Source organism: Nicotiana attenuata, unplaced genomic scaffold (assembly GCF_001879085.1).
Source record: "Nicotiana attenuata strain UT unplaced genomic scaffold, NIATTr2, whole genome shotgun sequence".
Classification (NCBI taxonomy): Eukaryota; Viridiplantae; Streptophyta; class Magnoliopsida; order Solanales; family Solanaceae; genus Nicotiana; species Nicotiana attenuata.
This window is the reverse complement of record NW_017672848.1, coordinates 122,962-141,028: the sequence shown is the minus strand read 5'-3', so window position 1 is coordinate 141,028 and position 18,067 is coordinate 122,962. Positions and strand designations below refer to the sequence as shown.

Sequence of the window (18,067 nt, the reverse complement as noted above, 5' to 3'; positions counted from 1 at the left end):
CAACTATGCCTTATAAAAGACAAAGCGGTTGTTGCAAATATAATCCGGTTTTCAGGTACGGAGCCGAATCCTCATGGAACTAACCTATCTATTACAACTCTTGGTGATGCTATTACAAGCTCAAACAATTTCCGGATGCAAGATTTTTATCAATAAACACTGAGTTTTGTTTAACTAAGTCAAAAATGATATTAAAACTGACAATATTCTAAATCAAAGATAATTCAATGGTAAAAAGGTCTAGGGTATCGATTTCCCCAATTGCTAGTTTACGTCTTAACTCTTTTGCTATAATCTCGCTGTAATACTCTATGAGGATTATGAGCTATGGGGTATCGCAATTATCTATCGATCAACTACGATAATTTACTAGAACATTCTCTCGAACTACTGTAGATGATAATTTATGCAGCTCTGAATTATCCCACCAAAGTTTCGTTATCTCTAACCCCACTTTTAAGCTCAAGTAATGAATCTCTTCAATTACCCAAAAGTGGTGTTGTTCAACAGCAGTCTAACATAGTATTCTTTCTCAAGCAACACAAGGCAATTAGACACGATTAATCAAGGGCACATTCAAAATTAATCACCATACAAACACATAGTTGAACAATCATATAAGAAACCCTACTCGATTATAACAAAATTGAGTCAAAACTTCATCTAACAATGGTTCCATCAACCCTAGATTAAATGTTTAGCTACTCATAGCAAAACAAGATNATAAAGGGGTTGTGACTAAAGTTTTTTCCTGATTTACACTTTAGTCCCAAAAGTTGCGGGCAATTACACAGTCCACCGCTGCCGCGGCAAAACCGGCGCGACCGCGGTGAAAGACAAACATTCTGCCTCGCTTTCTTAGCCTACCGCGGTCGACCGCGATCGCGGTGGCTTCAAGCCTAGTGTGAGCACGTGATTTTTGCCCTATGTGAAATACTCCTAAAAAATAAAAGAAAATAGTTTTTTTTCCGATTATTTGCCATTTTATAGGATTTTATTAATTGCATGCATTTTTGTGCACGTTTAATTTTTATTAAAATCATGAAAAATGTCAAAAATACCATTCATTGCATTTAGGTTTTGTTTTTACATTTTTAGGATTAATTAGTTAATTATTTGTTTTATTAAAAAACGAAAATCACAAAAATGGCTCATTGTTACATTTTACCTTTTAATTTTTAGATTAGTGATTTTTCTCTTTTAATTTAGGATTAAGTAATTTTATAATTATTGTAATTAAATAATTAGTTTTATTTTACAATTTAGACTAATTTAGTAATATTATTGAGGTTTTTTTCTTAATTAAAAAAAGAGAAAAGGAAATAAGAAAAAGAAATTGAAGGAAAGGTTTAAATGAATATTGGACTAGTTCTTGTACCCAAATCAGACCCAAATTTTACTACCCAGCCCAAAAACCAAACCGTCCCGTTTTCCCCTCACACTAAATAAACCCTAGACATAGAACAAAAGAAATCAGACCCTACCCCAAGAGAACAACGCCGTTCCCATCTTCTTCAGCAAAATTTCTGCTGCACCGCTTGGATTCTCATTGTTTGAGGGTGGTTTGAATTTATAGCTGGAGTTCGCTTGGTTTAGTCCGAGATTTCTGGTGTCATTGTTGTGTCAGCTGTGTTGGTTCGCTGCCAATTTCGAAGTGATTCGCCTGGGCTGCGAATTTTCTTTCTCCGATTTCGGACTGCTGTTAGTTGCTGTTTTCATCTCAATTGGTAGCTGGACTCATCGTAGTTATTCTCAGCCTTTGTTCGGCCTTTTAAAATTTGCTTGTCGCTATTTAGGTATGTCTAAATGTCTCTGCTATTTTAAATTGAAATTGTGAATGAGATTCAAGTTGCTATTGCTCTGAGTAATTGTTCCATGGGTCTAGAAGTTGATTTCATACATGTTCAACAGCTTCTTATATTTTCATCTTCTATTTCATGGAAATTGAAACTCTAGCTTTCTCGTTCATGGTAGAATCGCAAGTCTATAAAACTCTGTTTATTTGTCATAATAAGTGAAAGTGTTCAGGAACCATTAGTGAGGATTGGGAAATAGGAATATAACCATCAGTTTATGAAACGGTGGTTTAGTTATATGAAAACAACTGTTTAAGAATTGGTGTTTGCGTTTTATGAAACGTTTGGAGTAGTAATTAAAGCTTCATGTATATGTAGTGTTTAATTTTCAATATCTATTAATTAAATTTTTCTTATTTTATTGTCAACTGTCATGTACAAGACAAAGAGGAGTTGCTCTGATGGTAAGCAACCTCCACTTCCAACCGGAAGGTTGTGAGTTCGAGTCTCCCCAAGAGCAAGGTGGGAAGTTCTTGGAGGGAAGGATGCCGAGGGTCTATTTGGAAACAGCCTCCGTACCCAGGGTAGGGGTAAGGTCTGCGTACACACTACCCTCCCCAGACCCCACTAAGTGGGATTATACTGGGTTGTTGTTGTTGTTGTTGTTGTTGTATTGTCAACTGTCATGTACGTATGGCATTTGAATTTCCCCAATGATCCAAAACTTTGAAGTAATTAATTCATTAAATAGCCGTAGTCTACTTTAGGCGCGCAATTAAATTATTACAACTACGGGTACGGCTCCCGTGACGTGGTTGTGATACCTAATTTTTAGCTGTGTTTCCTAATTAGTGCTGCTCTCTGTTACTGTGTTGCTTTCATTCTAAGGTAAGGAGATTCATTCATGTTACAAATACACTACTTCTCCTGCTTCTTTTATTTTTTCATTTTTTTATTAAGATTTATGGATAAATTAATAATGTAAACAATTGACATGTAATCTCCTCCTTTCTTTCACTTTAAGGTCTATTTTGTTTAAGATCATTTGATCATTTGATTTTTTTTTCCTTTTCTAAATTTCTGGTGAAAAGAAGGGCCTCTACTTTTTCTGCTTTGTCAGCTGGATCTACTTTGGTTTCAGACCATTCACCTCACTAGCAACTTGGCATATGAAAGCTTAATGAGCCGACATTAATTAAATAAACTAGAATTTGTGACCAGTTTATTCTAGTGTAAAGTTTATGATAAGAAATTTATATTTATTTATATTAGATACTCGGTCCTAACACTTTTTACTACGAAAATTTTCAACTTATTGTAAATAAATATATTTATATCATTTTATAAAAAATTAGGATAACCGCATAGATTTTAAATATGTAAAATTTATTCTAAAACTATTAAACAAGTAGAGTTTTGTGCAAAAAATAACAACAACAACAACAACAACAACCCAGTAAAATCCCCCCAAGTGGGGTCTGAAGAGGATAGTGTGTACGCAGACCTTACCCCTACCCCGAAGGAGTAGAGAGGCTGTTTTCGAAAGACCCTCGGCTCAAGATAATAAAAAGACAAAAGGACAAAAGGAAAGAATAAAATTGTTTAAAATTTAATCCTCAAAATCTTTAATCAAAAGAAAATCCTCAAAACTCCATTCTTTTTGTCTGAATATAAATATTATCCTTTTCAGAAAACTCCAAAGAAAAAGTTGCATTGTGGGTGGGATTAAGAAGTTGGTGTGCTGTAGTTAGTGGAGAAATTAGAAAAACGACATCAGCACAAACCTTAGTATTTGGTACCTATTACTTGCCTACGTCGATGTATTAATATTATTCAAACATCATAAGTTCATCGAATTTTAATAAATATTAAACTCATAATTACAAAATAACTTATTTTTTGACCCTTTTTTATGGTCCAAAATAAGTGATTTTTGTAGATTTCAAGAATGAATTAATTATTTTTTACGTAAATTGCCCTTGAAGTAAATAACGTTGGAGTATGTGTTAGGTGTGTTTATGTGAGATACTAAAGGTTAGTATGGTCAATTTCATTGCTAATTAATGTTAAAAGGTGGATTCCTTAATCTGTGTGAAAATAGCCAAAAAATCACTTATTTTAGACCGGATGGATTAACAAATGGATAACCAATGAGTTTAACTTTTATATTTGTAAAGTCGACTAGGAATTCTTCCAAAGGTGATCATATTCAAGAAGTCATAAATAATATGATTACCCATATTATTCGCCAGTTAACCCGTTTTTTATCTGTATTAAATATGGGTTGGTCGGATAATTTATCAGTGTTTCACTACCCGTTTTCGACCTGAACCATATCCGACCTGACCCACCCGGTTGCCACTCCTAGGTACAAATAAAAAAAATTCACTATCGGGGTAGTTTATTTTGAAGTATAAAAAATTAATTTCACTATATTATTTCATTATCACTTATAGATCATTTGGTTTTAATATAATATTTTGCATGGCTAGCCTAACTTTAGATCGTTATGTTTGATTACTCATATTGTTAGATTGCAAGCCAAGTTTGCAGCTGCATGACAAAACAACAACAACAACAATAACAACACAGCAAAATCTCATAAGTAGAGTCTACGGGGGCGAATGTAGCGCATTGTCGACGAGTTCAATTGAACCCATACCTTTTGATGCAGAATAAAATTTATATGTAAAAATTTATGAAAATTACAAAAATAGTAGAACCCATAACTTTAAAAATATAACGAGTTCAATGCTAAAAACTTTAAAAGAACCCATTGAATTTAAATCCTGAATTCGCCCCTGAGAGTCTGGGGCGGGTAGAGTGTACGTAGATCTTATCCTTATCCCAAGGGGCTGAGAGACTGTTTCCGGTAGACCCTCGACTCAAAAAGACAAAAAGAGAGACAATATATAATCAAATGAAACTCTCCGGTAACAACATAAGTCATTGATCAATATGCTTATTTTTCTAATAATTTTACCAATTTATACCTCAATCCACTAGTATTCATATCCTACAGAAAAACAATCAGTTCATTCGGCACAATACTCAAACATACATCATATTAATTAATAAACGGTTTTTTTATTGGATATCATTATAAAATCAATTATACAATATGCTACGTTAAGTTGCGGACGGTCTTGAGTGCTTAAAGTTTATTAAATGTCACATAATTTTTAAAAACTGGATACATTTTACATAGGGGTGCTCAAAGTGGATATCTAATGCCATTTTTGCTGCTTTATAGCTGGGTGGGCCTATACAATAGCCCAACCCTAGTAAGTAGCCCATCTAGCACAACATCCAAGTTAGGGCGAAAACGACATCGTTCGCATTTGGCGGGGAATTGATCTTTTACGCATTCTGCTGCAATTGCCTCTTTTTAGTCTGCTCATTCACTGACAGCCTTCCCAAGCACCCCAAGGAAAATTGGTCGCGAATCAGGTCAAATTTCTTCACTTTTCTTTGTTTCCGAATCTCGAAAGTCACAAAAAATCTGATGAATTTCATTGGAAAAAATTGTTGTTGAAGATTTCTAGAGTTGGATTTGCGAACCATTGCAAACCCTCAACTTTAAATTAAATTGAAGAAGCAACTTGTAAGCATCTCTTTGGTTGAAAATGTACCTAAGGCCTGTGTTATTTCGTGCTTATTTTTCTTCGAAGAAGTAATTTTGCATACAACTTGACTGCCTATATGCATGTGCATAGAGCATTTCTCGTTTTTTTGCGTAAGTATTTACTATGAAATGCTTGGCTTTATACTACTTTACCCCTCACCTGATCCTTTCTTTACCTCTGATAATAGCTACTTACTTCATGATCTTTCTATTTGCTCTTTATTTTATGCTATTTTAAATTTTTTGAGTTTCTTGACAGTGAAATTCTGCATACTACTTTATTTAGTGATTTCAATCAGACTTATATAGTTGGTCTAGCTTTTTATTCCATAATGTTTTAACTTCTTTTTTATTTATTTTATAAAGATGTGGATGGTTTCTTTCTCTGTGCTATGAAGAACTCTGTGAATTGTATGTTCCCCTTTTCGTCATTAACAAGATAACTTGTAAAAACTCGGTAGTTTCGCTTGGGGATTGTTTAATATGTAATTGGAAAATTAAACTTAAAAAATTACAGTGCTTTCCATTTTTGTCTAGCATAAGAATTATAAAAATAAAAATTGTTTAACCAAAAAAAAATTATAAAAATTTGTCGCCTAATATCTACTCTCAGGCTCCTGTTTTCCTCATTCTCTTAGAGTAGTTTGGCTCAAATTTGAAGATGTTGTGGGTTGACAAGTACCGCCCCAAAACCCTAGACAAAGTTATTGTCCACGAGGATGTTGCTCAAAATCTTCAAAAGCTGGTAAAACTTCTTTTATTTGTAGTATACACCTTTGTGAATTCTCGAATTATATCAACTATTGTGACCCTTTTCTTTATGCTTACTATTAGGTGTTAGCGGGAGATTGTCCTCATCTTCTCTTTTATGGCCCTTCCGGGTCAGGGAAGAAAACTCTGATTATGGCACTTCTGAGGCAGATTTTTGGTCCAAGTGCCGATAAGGTAACTCCTGTCTCTTTTCAATTGATTTCTTTTTATGTGTTTTCTTCGCTAAAATATGAAATTTGCTACTTAATTGATCTCTATAGTAATATGGTTTCCATTGGTTGGACAACTGATGCAGGTTAAGGTTGAGAACAAGATTTGGAAAGTTGATGTAAGCTTTTCCTTGAATTTCTTTTTTCAAGGTGCAAGTATGTTAATGTGAATTCTGTGTATAGCTGTATTATTCTTAGTTCTGTACATATATCAAAATATTTAGATCAGTAGGTTCCTATCTTTTTCGGCCAAGACGCTGTTCAAGTCAACAATATAAGGAAAAACATTAAGAAGAAATCTTGGTACTTGAAGTGTCTAGAGAATATTTCAATGCCTTTTTTATTTAAAAGTAAGACATGGAAAAAACAACTGAAGAATCCAACAATTGACAAAGTTACTTAATAATTACAACTCAATCTGGTGCCTATAACGAATAGTCAGGAAGTTTGTCTCATGCATTACAAACACTACCGTAATCAGAGCATAACGATAATACAAACTAAAGTAGAAAAATGAAGCCCATCGTCCTCCCAATCCAACTTGGCAAATATCTTGCAAACTTCCAACACTGGTTGAAATCTGGTCTTCGAGGTGTTTGCTTTTGAGGTAAATAAAGTTGGAAGATCTATTCCATCCAATAATTGTTCTTCATATTGCATAAACATGGAATATTTAGATGACACAATGAATAGCCCATTGAGTTAGCGTTTTGGTCTATTTCTTTATGTTTTTTAGTGGTTGCTTCTTTTTCAATCCTGCTTAGAAATGCTTTTCTTGAGCCCGGGGGTCTATCGAAAATAACCTCTTTACCTCCACATGGCCCCAATTCACGAACCTGGCTCTGATACCAGTTGTTATAGGGCCAATTTTAGCACAATTGACACTGCACGGCAGTAGCCAAACTCTCAGCCACTCAGCCTTACTTTTCACACAGTTTGACACTTAGAATTATTTTTGACTTGTAAGACGTAGCAGCACACAGTAGTACGGGTAAAACCCAACCTTATTCAATTCTCGCAGAAATGTACAAAGGAACTCAGTTGGAAGGCTCACATATGCTACTTGCCTTAGTCAACGAAATACAACATACAAAAGGGGGCTGCCAATGGCAGATTACAAAAGGCCAGTTACACTGGGGCTGTTATACAATGTGCCTTGCACATGACCAGCCAAAAAACAAGAATAACTACTAAGTTATATTTTGAATTCAAACTTTCCCACGAAATTGAATCCATCTTCAGCATTTTGGCCAACTGCAACATGTGTATTGCACATGGCTAAACTTCCACAGCACATGCGCATCACACTTCTTCAGTCACATGACTTGCACACTTGTTATACAGCTTTTGCCCACACTTTGCCTTCCTGCCTTGCCTCGTCTTTGGACCATGCCTCGCCCATAAGCTCATGACAATGTCTTGTCACAACCTTTGTCGTCCCACTTATCCGTACGCATGCCTTAGCCAAGTGCTATGCGCCTTCGTTTGCCATAGCCGCTGCCCACAATCAAGGTTGCCTTGCCAACACCCAAGACACCTTGCCTAGCTGACTTGCCTAAGTCCATGCACTAACTTAGACACATTTCCAGCTCCGCACATTGCTTGCCAACACCCGCACAAACTTATGCCAAGGGGCAACGTACAAGCCCTTGACATAGATTCTGCCCGAGATCCGTTATGTCTCAATATTAGGGGCTAACAAACCACCCCCACTAGTTGAACTCGACGCCCTCGTGGAGGCTGATTTCAAGTAGTCCTCTATTTGCTGTTCATATTGCCACAATGAAGCACCCTTTTCCCAAGTCTCATCTGCCTCGAGCTTTCCTTTCTGATTCTGTCCGCCTGTTTTTCTTATGCATCCCAAGAACCTGGTGGTCAAGAATCTTCTCAATTTCTTCCTCAAGCTGAGTGCGCATCTTAGGAGGAGCTCTCTTTGTTCTGTCAACGGAGCAGCTTTCTTTGAACAACATATCAACCGTACCACTGCTTTCTTTGATTTATCTAAGGCCTTATGTTGAAGATCCGGACAGGCACAAAACAAAGCAGCTTTCTTTGAACAACATATCAAACGTACCACTGCTTTCTTTGAGTTATCTAAGGCCTTATGTTGAAGATCCGGACAGGCACAAAACAAAGGGAGCTCCTCCTGAGGTGCGTACTCAGCTTGAGGAAGAAATTGAGAAGATTCTTGACCATCGGGTTCTTGGGATGCATAAGAAAAACAGGCAGACATAATTTTTGATTCTGTGGAAAGGAAAGCCCGAGGCAGATGCGACTTGGGAAAATGGTGCTTCATTGTGGCAATATGAACAGCAAATAGAGGACTACTTGAAATCAGCCTCCACGAGGGCGTCGAGTTCAACTAGTGGGGGTGGTTTGTTAGCCCCTAATATTGAGACATGACGGATGTCGGGCAGAATCTATGTCAAAGGCTTGTACCCCTTGGCATAGGTTTGTGCGGGTGTTGGCAAGCAATGTGCGGAGCTGCAGGTGTGTCTAAGTTAGTGCATGGACTTAGACAAGGTGCCTTGGGTGATGACAAGGCAACCTTGATTGTGGGCAACGGCTATAGCAAATGTAGGCGCATGACACTTGACTAAGGCATGCGTGCGGATCAGTGGGATGGCTAAGTTTGTGACAAGACACAGTCATGAGCTTATGGGCGAGGCATGTTTCAAAGACAAGGCAAGGCAGAAAGACAAAGTGTGGGCAAAAGCTGTAGAACAAGTGTGCAAGTCATGTGACTGAAGAAGTGTGCTGTGAAAGTTTAGCCATGTGCAATGCACATGTTGTAGTTGGCCAAAATGCTGAAAAGGGATTCAATTTCGTGGGAAAGTTTGAATTCAAAATATAACTATATAGTTATGCTTTTTTTTAGCCTGGTCATGTGCAAGGCACATTGTATAACTGCCCCTTTGTAATGTGCCATAGGCAGCCCCTTTTATATGTTGTAATTTCGTTGGTTCAAAGGCAAGTAGCATATGTGACCCTTCCAACTGAGTTCCTTTGTAAATTCTGCGAGAATTGAATAAAGGTTGGGTTTTACCCATACTACTGTGTGTTGCTACGTTTTGCTAAGTCTGAAATAATCAAGTTCTAAACTGTGTGCGAAAAAAGTAAGGCTGAGTGGTTGAGAGTTTGGCTACTGCCGTGCAGTGTCAATTGTGCTAAAATTGGCCTTGTAACAACGCTACCCTCCCAGGCCCAAGTACACTAGGTATGTTGTTTTTTAGTGGCCATACAGATACTTTAGTCTAGCTATACTCATAAAAAAAAAGATACTTTAGTCTAGCTAAAAGAGGCAAGAGGAAAGTGGGATTTAAGAATGACCTTAATCTTTTTTTTATAAGATAAGTAAATATTATTAAGGCAAGGACCAAGATGGTACTGCAAAATACATTAGTACAGAGGTCATCATATAGCAATTAAGCACACTCATCTCAATGAATCTAAAAAGTATAAAACATCCCTTTACACCAATGCAACAGATTTTCCAAACAATTATACTTTACAACTGCTATCTGTTTCTTGTCTTTATCAGAACACCTCCTATTCCTTTCTAACCATATACTCCATAAGATGTATAGAGGAGCGGTTCTCCAAATTTTCTTTCTGTTTCCTCCAATCTTCTGTGCTTTCCAGCTTGACAAACTCTGCACATCTCTAGGCATCACCCAGTGCACTCCAAATAATCATAACACAACAGAGTTTGCCCGGCAAAAACACAGTGGTATGTGATTTCTTGATACTACTTCCTTCTCACATAGATAGCACCTGCTACACATTATAAATCCTCTCCTCTGGAGCAGATCTTGAGTTAGACAGGCATTTCTAGTAGCAACCCACCCCAAAACATGCCACTTTTGATGGTGCTTTAGTCTTCCATATCATCTTCCAAGGCCATGCCTCCTTCCAATTATTCAAATATTCTTGAAACATATTATAGCAGCTACTTTCTGTAAAAATTCCTTCATTGTCCGTCAGCCACACCAGTGAGTCATTCTTTGAACTCTCCAGTTTGAAGGCTTCTAAAACAGCTAACAGCTGACTGATTTCATCTATTTCCCTTAATCGTTCCTGCTATGATGTGAGCACCAGCCCTCTCTTCTTGCATTTCTAGAGTTCAATATTTTCTGCCCTCGTATTTGACTTGTAGTTGTCATTCCTACATTGTTCAGAAAGTGGAGGGCGCTGAACAGAAAATAAGTTGTCTTTAATGAGCAACAACTTTAGTTTTTGCATTATTTGTGTTTTGCATTTTTTTTGGTGAAGTTGAAGAAGAAGGAATAGGGAATTTTTGAAGCGTTTTGAGAGCCTTGTCTGAAGAGTGAAAAGTTCTATTTTGATCCTCTTATACTTTTGGTGCACAGCGGCCGTACCTACTTATAGATAGTTGGTTAGAGTTTTGGGAGATTTGATGTACAGTGCAGCTGAACTTCATTTGTGAAGTTATCATGATTTTGATGTACTTTTAATAAATTCTTTTGATTTGTAAAAGAAAAGAAAGAGGGTCAGTAGCTTGGATAGAAAATCCCATTCCTTTGCTGTAGTTTTTTGTGGCAAGAATTTATGATTGATATTGTGTCAGCTTGAATGATGCACATGTAGTTGTAGAGATTCCTTTTTAATGTGTTTTTGCTTTAAATATAAAATACATGACTCATCATCAGACATTGATGCTAGAGAGAAAGGATGTATTCACACAATTTGTATGGATGAAAAAAGTCAAGTATAATTGGTTTTATATTTTTTTTTAAACAAAACTTAGGGTGCAATCAATAGAGATCTGCTTTTGGTAAAAGTGACAACAACCAGTGACTTCCATGGTTAGGGATCAATTGCAACTGATATCCTTCTTTCTTTCTATATTCTTTAATTCTTTTAGAAGTTTTAGTTTTACTTTACCCATGTGTGTGTATTTTTTCTCTTTGTTTTAGTAACATAGCATGTGGATTTCAAGTTTAAAGAATATAAAGGTTAGGCAACATGTGAATGCACAAGTTCCATAAATTTTAACTTCAGGAGAAGTATTGCTAGTTAAATTGAAATAAACAGAAGTATCAAAATCATGATAATCCTTTTGATTCCTCATAATGCTTTTTCCATTTAAAGAGGCAGAAAATTTAGGCAACCACAAAATAAAATGAAATGTGTTACTATCAGTTACGAAAGCTACTTTCATCCAGTTGATGTCTGGAACTGATTAATTCAAGTATTTATTCATAAAAATTCTTGTAAAAAAGGTACTTATTCATAAACTTACTTTGATACATTCTTTACATATTAACAACATTTAATTATTTGTTGCATTTGAGAAAACATATTGGACTGTGATGACCTTAAATGGAGTGACATGGATAGTCAGGAACTGAGAATACATATAGCCGACCCCAACTTGCTTGGGAGTGAGGGTGTTGTTGCGTTTGAGAAAACAAATCCCTCTTTTTGTGCAAGTATGCCTCTAATCTGTTTGTCAACACTGAGAAATTTGATATTCAAGAGCAGATGGAAATGGATCTTTGAGGTGAGAGACATTTTGCTAGAGAGGAAAACATTAGTTAGAAAAGGAAATAACGAGGAGCATTACTTCTTGCANNATTTATTTGGATCAATATATCTTGATACTCAGCAACATTGTTGGAACAGAGTTGTGTCAAAGTGAAGGAGTAGGGCAAGACTTCACCTTGGGAGGTGACAAATACTATGCCAGCATCAGCTCCCCACAATGCGCAGCACCATCAAAGTATATCTTCCATGGAGGTTGAACTTCAACGACCATTGCGTCCTCATCAGGTAGTTCGTCAGTTAGCTCCCAATTATCAGGTATAGGGTGATCTGCCAAGAAGTCCGCTAACGCTTGTCCTTTTATAACCTTTTGAGAGATGTACACGATTTCAAATTGTTGAAACTAGAGGTACCACCTTGATAGTCGATCACTAAGGTAAGGTTTTAACATCACGAACTTGATGGGATTTGCTTTAGAAACCAAACGAACGACATGAGCTTGAAAGTAGTGCTTCAAATTTTGGATTGAGAAGACTAGCGCCAAACATAACTTTTCAATTGGCGAATAATTCAGCTCATTTTGTGTCATCATCCTGCTCAAGTAGTAAAGGGAGTTTTATTTTCCTTCACTATTTTCTTGGGCCAACGGCGCTCCAACTGACCTTTCTTGTGCTGAAATGTATAGTATCAGCGGCTTTCCAAGTATAGGGGCTGCCAAAACTGGAGGGTTCATCAAGTAGGATTTAATGCTCTCAAAGGCATTACTACATGCTTAGTCCCATTTGAAAGGGACACCTTTATTCATAAGGCGACTGAAAGGTTGACACCAAATAGGTTTGAGATGAATCTCCTAAGGTACGCAACATTCCTTGCAGACTTTTCAATTCGTGAATATCCCGAGGCTCAGGCATTTCCAAAATGGCATCCAATTTGGCTTGATCAATTTTGATCTCTCTATGTCGGACAATGAAACCAAGAAACTTTCCAGAAGTAAATCCAAAGGCACATTTCAATGGATTCATCCTAAGTCGGTACCTCCGGAGCAACTCGAACACCATTCTCAAGTCTTTCAAGTGGTCGCTCTTCTCTCTTGATTTTACCACCAAGTCGTCAACACAGCATTCGACATTCTTATGGAGAAAATCATCAAAAATATTCTGCATATCCCTTTGGTAAGTAGCACCAGCGTTCTTCAAGCCAAAAGGTATTACCTTGTAGCAATAAATGCCCTTGGGGGTACAGAATGCAGTAAGCTCTTCATCTTATGGCGCCATGCGAATTTGGTTATAGCCTGATGAACCGTACATAAATGACATTGCCTCGTACCCAATAGTAGCATTGATCATCAGCTCTGTAATAGGAAGGGGAAATTCATATTTTTAAGCACACATTGTTGAGATCCCTGAAGTCAACACACACTTGATTTTGGCCATTTTTCTTCCTTACAGGGACAATACTTGAAACCCATGTTGGGTATTTAACTTCACGAATAAAGCTAGCTTCGATGAGTTTGTTAACTTCGGTTTCAATCAAGGGAACCAAGTCCGGCCTAAAGCGCATTTGGGCTTGTTTAACAGGGCGAGCACCATTCTTGACGGCAAGGTGATGGACTGCTACTTTCGGGTCCAAGCCAGGCATCTTTTGTAGCTCCAAGCAAAGACATCCCTGTACTCCTTGAGTAACTCAATATAAGTTCTTTCTTCATCAACTTCTAATAAAGCACTTGGGTAGGTGGGTCTTGATTCCTCATCGGTGCCAAGGTTAACTTCTTTTAAGGCATCAACTATAGTCTTCACTCCTTCTTCAAGTTCAGGTGAAGCGTCTTCCGCATCTTCATTTTCTTGAGAGTCTCCATCGTTGAAGGATATGTGATAACACGGTGAAACATCGTCCAATTTCTCGTCATCCTCCATTAGAGATAAAACATCATGCTCACTTTGTGCAGTAACATGATACGAAGAACCCACACTTTCTTCGTCTTCATCACGTTCTTTAGTGTAGACCATAGTGTATGGCTTCACCTTCAGTACTTCATCACATGAAACCATGACTTTTGTTTGCCGCTTCATTCTAGAAGGAACCAAACTTTGGAAATCTTTAGAGATCTTTTGAATTTTGGGCGAAGCGGGTGTTCTTGTATTTCGATAATTTCTCTGGAACTTATTCCCCTTCTTTAATGGATCCAATATCTCCAATACGGAAGTTCACACAGTTGATTTTCCAAGTCGATCAAAGACATAAGGCCTGTTAGAAGCGGCAGATTCGTCTTCTACAGTGATATAATTGCTACTCGCCCTTCTTATTGAGGTGCGCATTGGTGATGTTTTCTTGTATCCCAAACCTTCACGTGGTTGTCTCGCTGCAGCTTCTGATGGGAGTTTCCCTAACTTTGACGGCTCATTGGGATTGTATCCAGCGTTTGCAAATAGCTTGTAAGCATTAGGGTCAAAACCTGTTAGTTTATATGAGTCCACCAAACTATAGAGTACCTGGTCCTCTATGAGTTTTAACTTAGAATGCTAATGAAACAGAAAGTAAATAAGACACATGATTTTTACGTGGAAAATCCCAACTCAAGGGGACAAAAAACCACGACCTACACTTGTAGGCTTTCAACTTCACTAACTTGTAAACACCTATTACAAGCCACTTTGTAATGACTCCACTACAAAGACTTCAACTCAACTAACTTGTGATACGCTTACCACAAGCCACTTTGTAACTCTCTAGTTACAAAAGACTTTAACTTATGACTAACTCTAGTCACAACACAAACTCAGAGAGTTTATGGTTCTTACAAGAGGGTTCCTAATCAACGGTTCTAGCAAAGCAATTTAGGAATTACAATAAGAACAATCACAAAGTTACAACTCAACTAAGGACAACAAAATACTAGATTTAGGAAATGGTCCGTAGTAGCGTTTAACTTTGTTCTTCAAGCTCTTGAGAATGAAGTTTACTATTTTGCAGAAGGCTTGAAAGCGTGAATCTAATTCTCAAGTGATGTTTTGATATAATCTCCTTGTTGATCCACCTTGATGACATCACTTGAATGATGTAAGCACTTTGGTTGGTCAAAGGATAAGTGGCCACATGAAACATTGCAGTGCAGGCAAAAACAGTCCAGGCAGTCACGTCGCTTCCAACTGTGTCCAATTGACTTCGTACTGCTATGAGGGAACCACAAGGGTATCAGGTCCTTGTTTGGTTCTCTATCTCCTGACGTTATAGCAGTTCACATTTAGCTAGAATCCGTTAACTTGCAATGTAGCCCAAGTGTGCCAGGTTCCCTATCTGGTCCTTGACAGTAAGTTTGTTAGATCGTCAAAACATAAGGCAAAGACATTGAAAATCATCAATTTCCCCTTTTTGATGATGCCAAACTTAGACATTGATAACATGTATTTAGAGCAGAAATATCCAAATAAAGTAACAAGAGCTCACAAGTTCCCCTTGACTTTATGCCTTCCCCCTTAATCAGATCCTTGATTCAAATTATACTCTCAAATTTTATCATCCAACTTATTCCCCTTTTTGACATCATTAAAAATACACAAGCAGTTAAACAACATAAAGAAGTCTAGGCGAGCTAACTCATGACACATATGTGCACACAACAAGATATAGAAGAGAATCATAAAATAAAAGCAATGAGACAATAAGAGAGGATAAATTTTATATAGATAAAAATATATGCCTTTGCTTAAAAAGCAAATGCAAAATTGGACTGTTAAAGACGGGAGCAATACTGTTACATCCCAACCACATCAAAAAAAGAAACAAAATATATGCCATAAAAAAAACTTAAAAGAACATTCCAGAAACTGGTCACTGAAGGGGTACTTAGGGGGCACTAGGAGTAGAGGGCTTGGAGGCTGCAACAAGAGTTTGGAGAACTAGGTCTATTCGGGCATTGGCCAACTTTTGATCATTGAGCAGTTCTGCTTTCATGTTCTCGACTTGCGCCTGAGATCAGCATTCTCTTTAGTCAAACGAGCTACTTCATCATTTGACGCCGGAACCCCTTGGGCTTGCTGACCTTCCAGGATAGCATTCCTAGCCTTAAACCAACGAATCTCCTCAGTTGCACTATTTTGAGCATTAATGAGCCGTGAGACGGTTGATGTACTGCCTACCCCCATTCTTTTCTATGGACTCGCTTTCTTCCAATGTTGTTTGTGAGAAAGTATGCTTCTTAGTTCCTACCTTGCCTTGCCCCAGCGGCACCTCAAAGAACTTAAACACTTGCGTAAGCAGAAACCCATATGGAAGGCCATGATTACCATCCTTGAAGGTTGCTACTTTTTGCATGTGTTCGATCATAATAGCAGGCAGACTGACAAGAGTAAAGCTATCTAGTTGCTCCATAAAAAATAGGTCAGACTTAGAAGTCATGGACCTCATCTCAGCACGAGGCAATAGAAATTTGTTTACCAATTCGAAGAGCAGTTGATAAATAGGGAGTAATGCCTTCTTGTGGATTTGGTCCCCCTTTTGGTTCGCATTGTCCTTTACCACAACATTCCGGAAATTAGACTGACACGCATCCTTCACACTAGACATACCAACTGTAGGGACTTTAAGAATGTCCCCAAGCAAACCTACGTCGAACATGATATCTACTCCATTCACCAAAGCACAAACATGGTCTGTCTCAACGGGAAAGAGGATAACAAAGAAACTTTGAACCTCATCCTCATACACCTTAGGTGCATCTATTTGGAATAGATGCCCCCATCGTTGAAACTCAACCATCTCAAGAACTTGTCGCATACCAGCCGTCTCAGAGATTGCTGGGTCAAATGTACGACCCAGCAGAACCTTTTGGTGCCTTAGGTGTTCTGAAATAGAACTGCCTTTACTCCTGAGCCTTTTCACAGAACCAGGTTCCTGAACAGTTTCAGCCTTTCATTTGCCAGACTTCCCACCACTTGATTGCTATTTTCCCTTAGACTTGACTAACACATCCTCATCAGAAATTGAGGAATCACTTACAACATCCTTCAATTTGGAACTGGGGGTTGAAACTCCCTCTACTGAAGCAGGCTGCTTCTTTTTCTGGAACCGTCTCACCAAGGAACCGGATTCCTCTGGTGATTCCTTTTCCACTTCTACTACAGGGACATCTTTATCACATACTGGCATATTATCTTTCACCAACCTCCTCATTTACTTCTTACTGCTTTTTCTACTTTTCTGAAGGGCAGAGTCGTAGGCCACCTTAGGTTGCAACCTAGTCGTAGGTCGCTTGGTAGAAGACTCAGGAGTGGACACCACCCTTCGCTTGACTATGAACGCATCAAGAACCAGGTTGTCTAAATCCCCCTCGTCGCTGGACCTCATCTCAAGTGCTTGAATGTTCAAAGGCGCAACAGTAAATACAGGTGCAGAACTGTCCTGGGAATGAGAACCCTGACCTGGGCCCCCGGAGAGGGGTCAGGTTTCTCATGTGAGGGTCCAGTAGTTTCTGCTAGTGCAGCGCCCGCAACAGTCACTATGGCTCCTTCTTCCCCCATACCATGTACCTCGTTTCTCTGAGAAATTATCTCATGCAGGAGACTATCAGCAGACACCACAAAGATGGTTACAACATTTTCTTTCTCAATCGGCACCGCTGCCACCACGGAATCTGCAGCAACAATGGCAGAACCCTATGCGACCTCAAGGCTTTGATGTTGTTCTCCACTTGTTCTTTGATTAGTGGGAACCTCAGAAGATGGAGAGGACGGATCAACAATTTTAGGGGTTTCTGAAATAGAGAAAGATGGGGAATCTAGGTGAGGTGTGATTTCAGCGGGGAGAGTAAGAGTGGTTATAGAAGACTTAGTAGGGACGAAGGATTCCATAGGTTTTTCAGTATCAGGGATGACTGAGGTAGGGAGGTCGGAGTTTGTATCAACCATTGAAAAGATGGAGTGAAGGTACTTTGGGAAGTTCTAATGGAGGACTTATGGTTTGTGGAGAACGGAGGAGGGTTTTATTAAGAATGGATAATTATGAAGAGATAGATAGGGACCGATTCTGAAATGGCGATTGTGCGTGGAGAAGTGCAATGTTTCAGAGGGAGATGGAATGATTTGAAGTGAAGAGACGTGACAACATGGTCTGAAAAGGTGGATGACATGGCAATTGAGTTTTGTACCCTTTTAAGACGTGTATTA

The 18,067-nt window shown here is 38.1% G+C and overlaps 1 protein-coding gene across 6 annotated transcripts; it reads left to right on the top strand.

The window, feature by feature from the left end:
- Positions 1-1,403: 1,403 nt before the first annotated feature.
- Positions 1,404-6,596, top strand: LOC109214689 (replication factor C subunit 3-like). 6 transcript variants are annotated; one of them, XR_002066225.1, is made up of 5 exons: positions 1,404-1,796; positions 5,050-5,246; positions 6,065-6,166; positions 6,256-6,366; positions 6,488-6,498. XR_002066225.1 is itself a non-coding variant. In XM_019378635.1 (4 exons), exons 2-4 carry the CDS (start codon positions 6,083-6,085, stop codon positions 6,569-6,571), a joined length of 279 nt encoding a protein of 92 aa, XP_019234180.1. In that variant the 5' UTR covers positions 1,405-1,796; positions 6,065-6,082; the 3' UTR covers positions 6,572-6,596. The 6 variants fall into 6 exon arrangements, 3 of the variants coding, with proteins under 3 accessions (XP_019234180.1, XP_019234179.1, XP_019234178.1); XR_002066224.1 differs by having other exon boundaries at positions 6,060-6,166; XR_002066223.1 differs by having other exon boundaries at positions 6,035-6,166.
- The last annotated feature ends 11,471 nt before the right edge of the window (positions 6,597-18,067 follow it).

What these genes read in the sequence shown, in the direction of transcription:
- LOC109214689 (XM_019378635.1), top strand. Translation starts at nt 6,083, where the DNA reads ATGTTGTGGGTTGACAAGTACCGCCCCAAAACCCTAGACAAAGTTATT. An exon ending in CTCAAAATCTTCAAAAGCTG is followed by an intron (nt 6,167 to 6,255) that starts GTAAAACTTCTT and finishes GCTTACTATTAG; the next exon opens with GTGTTAGCGGGAGATTGTCC. An exon ending in TTGGTCCAAGTGCCGATAAG is followed by an intron (nt 6,367 to 6,487) that starts GTAACTCCTGTC and finishes CAACTGATGCAG; the next exon opens with GTTAAGGTTGAGAACAAGAT.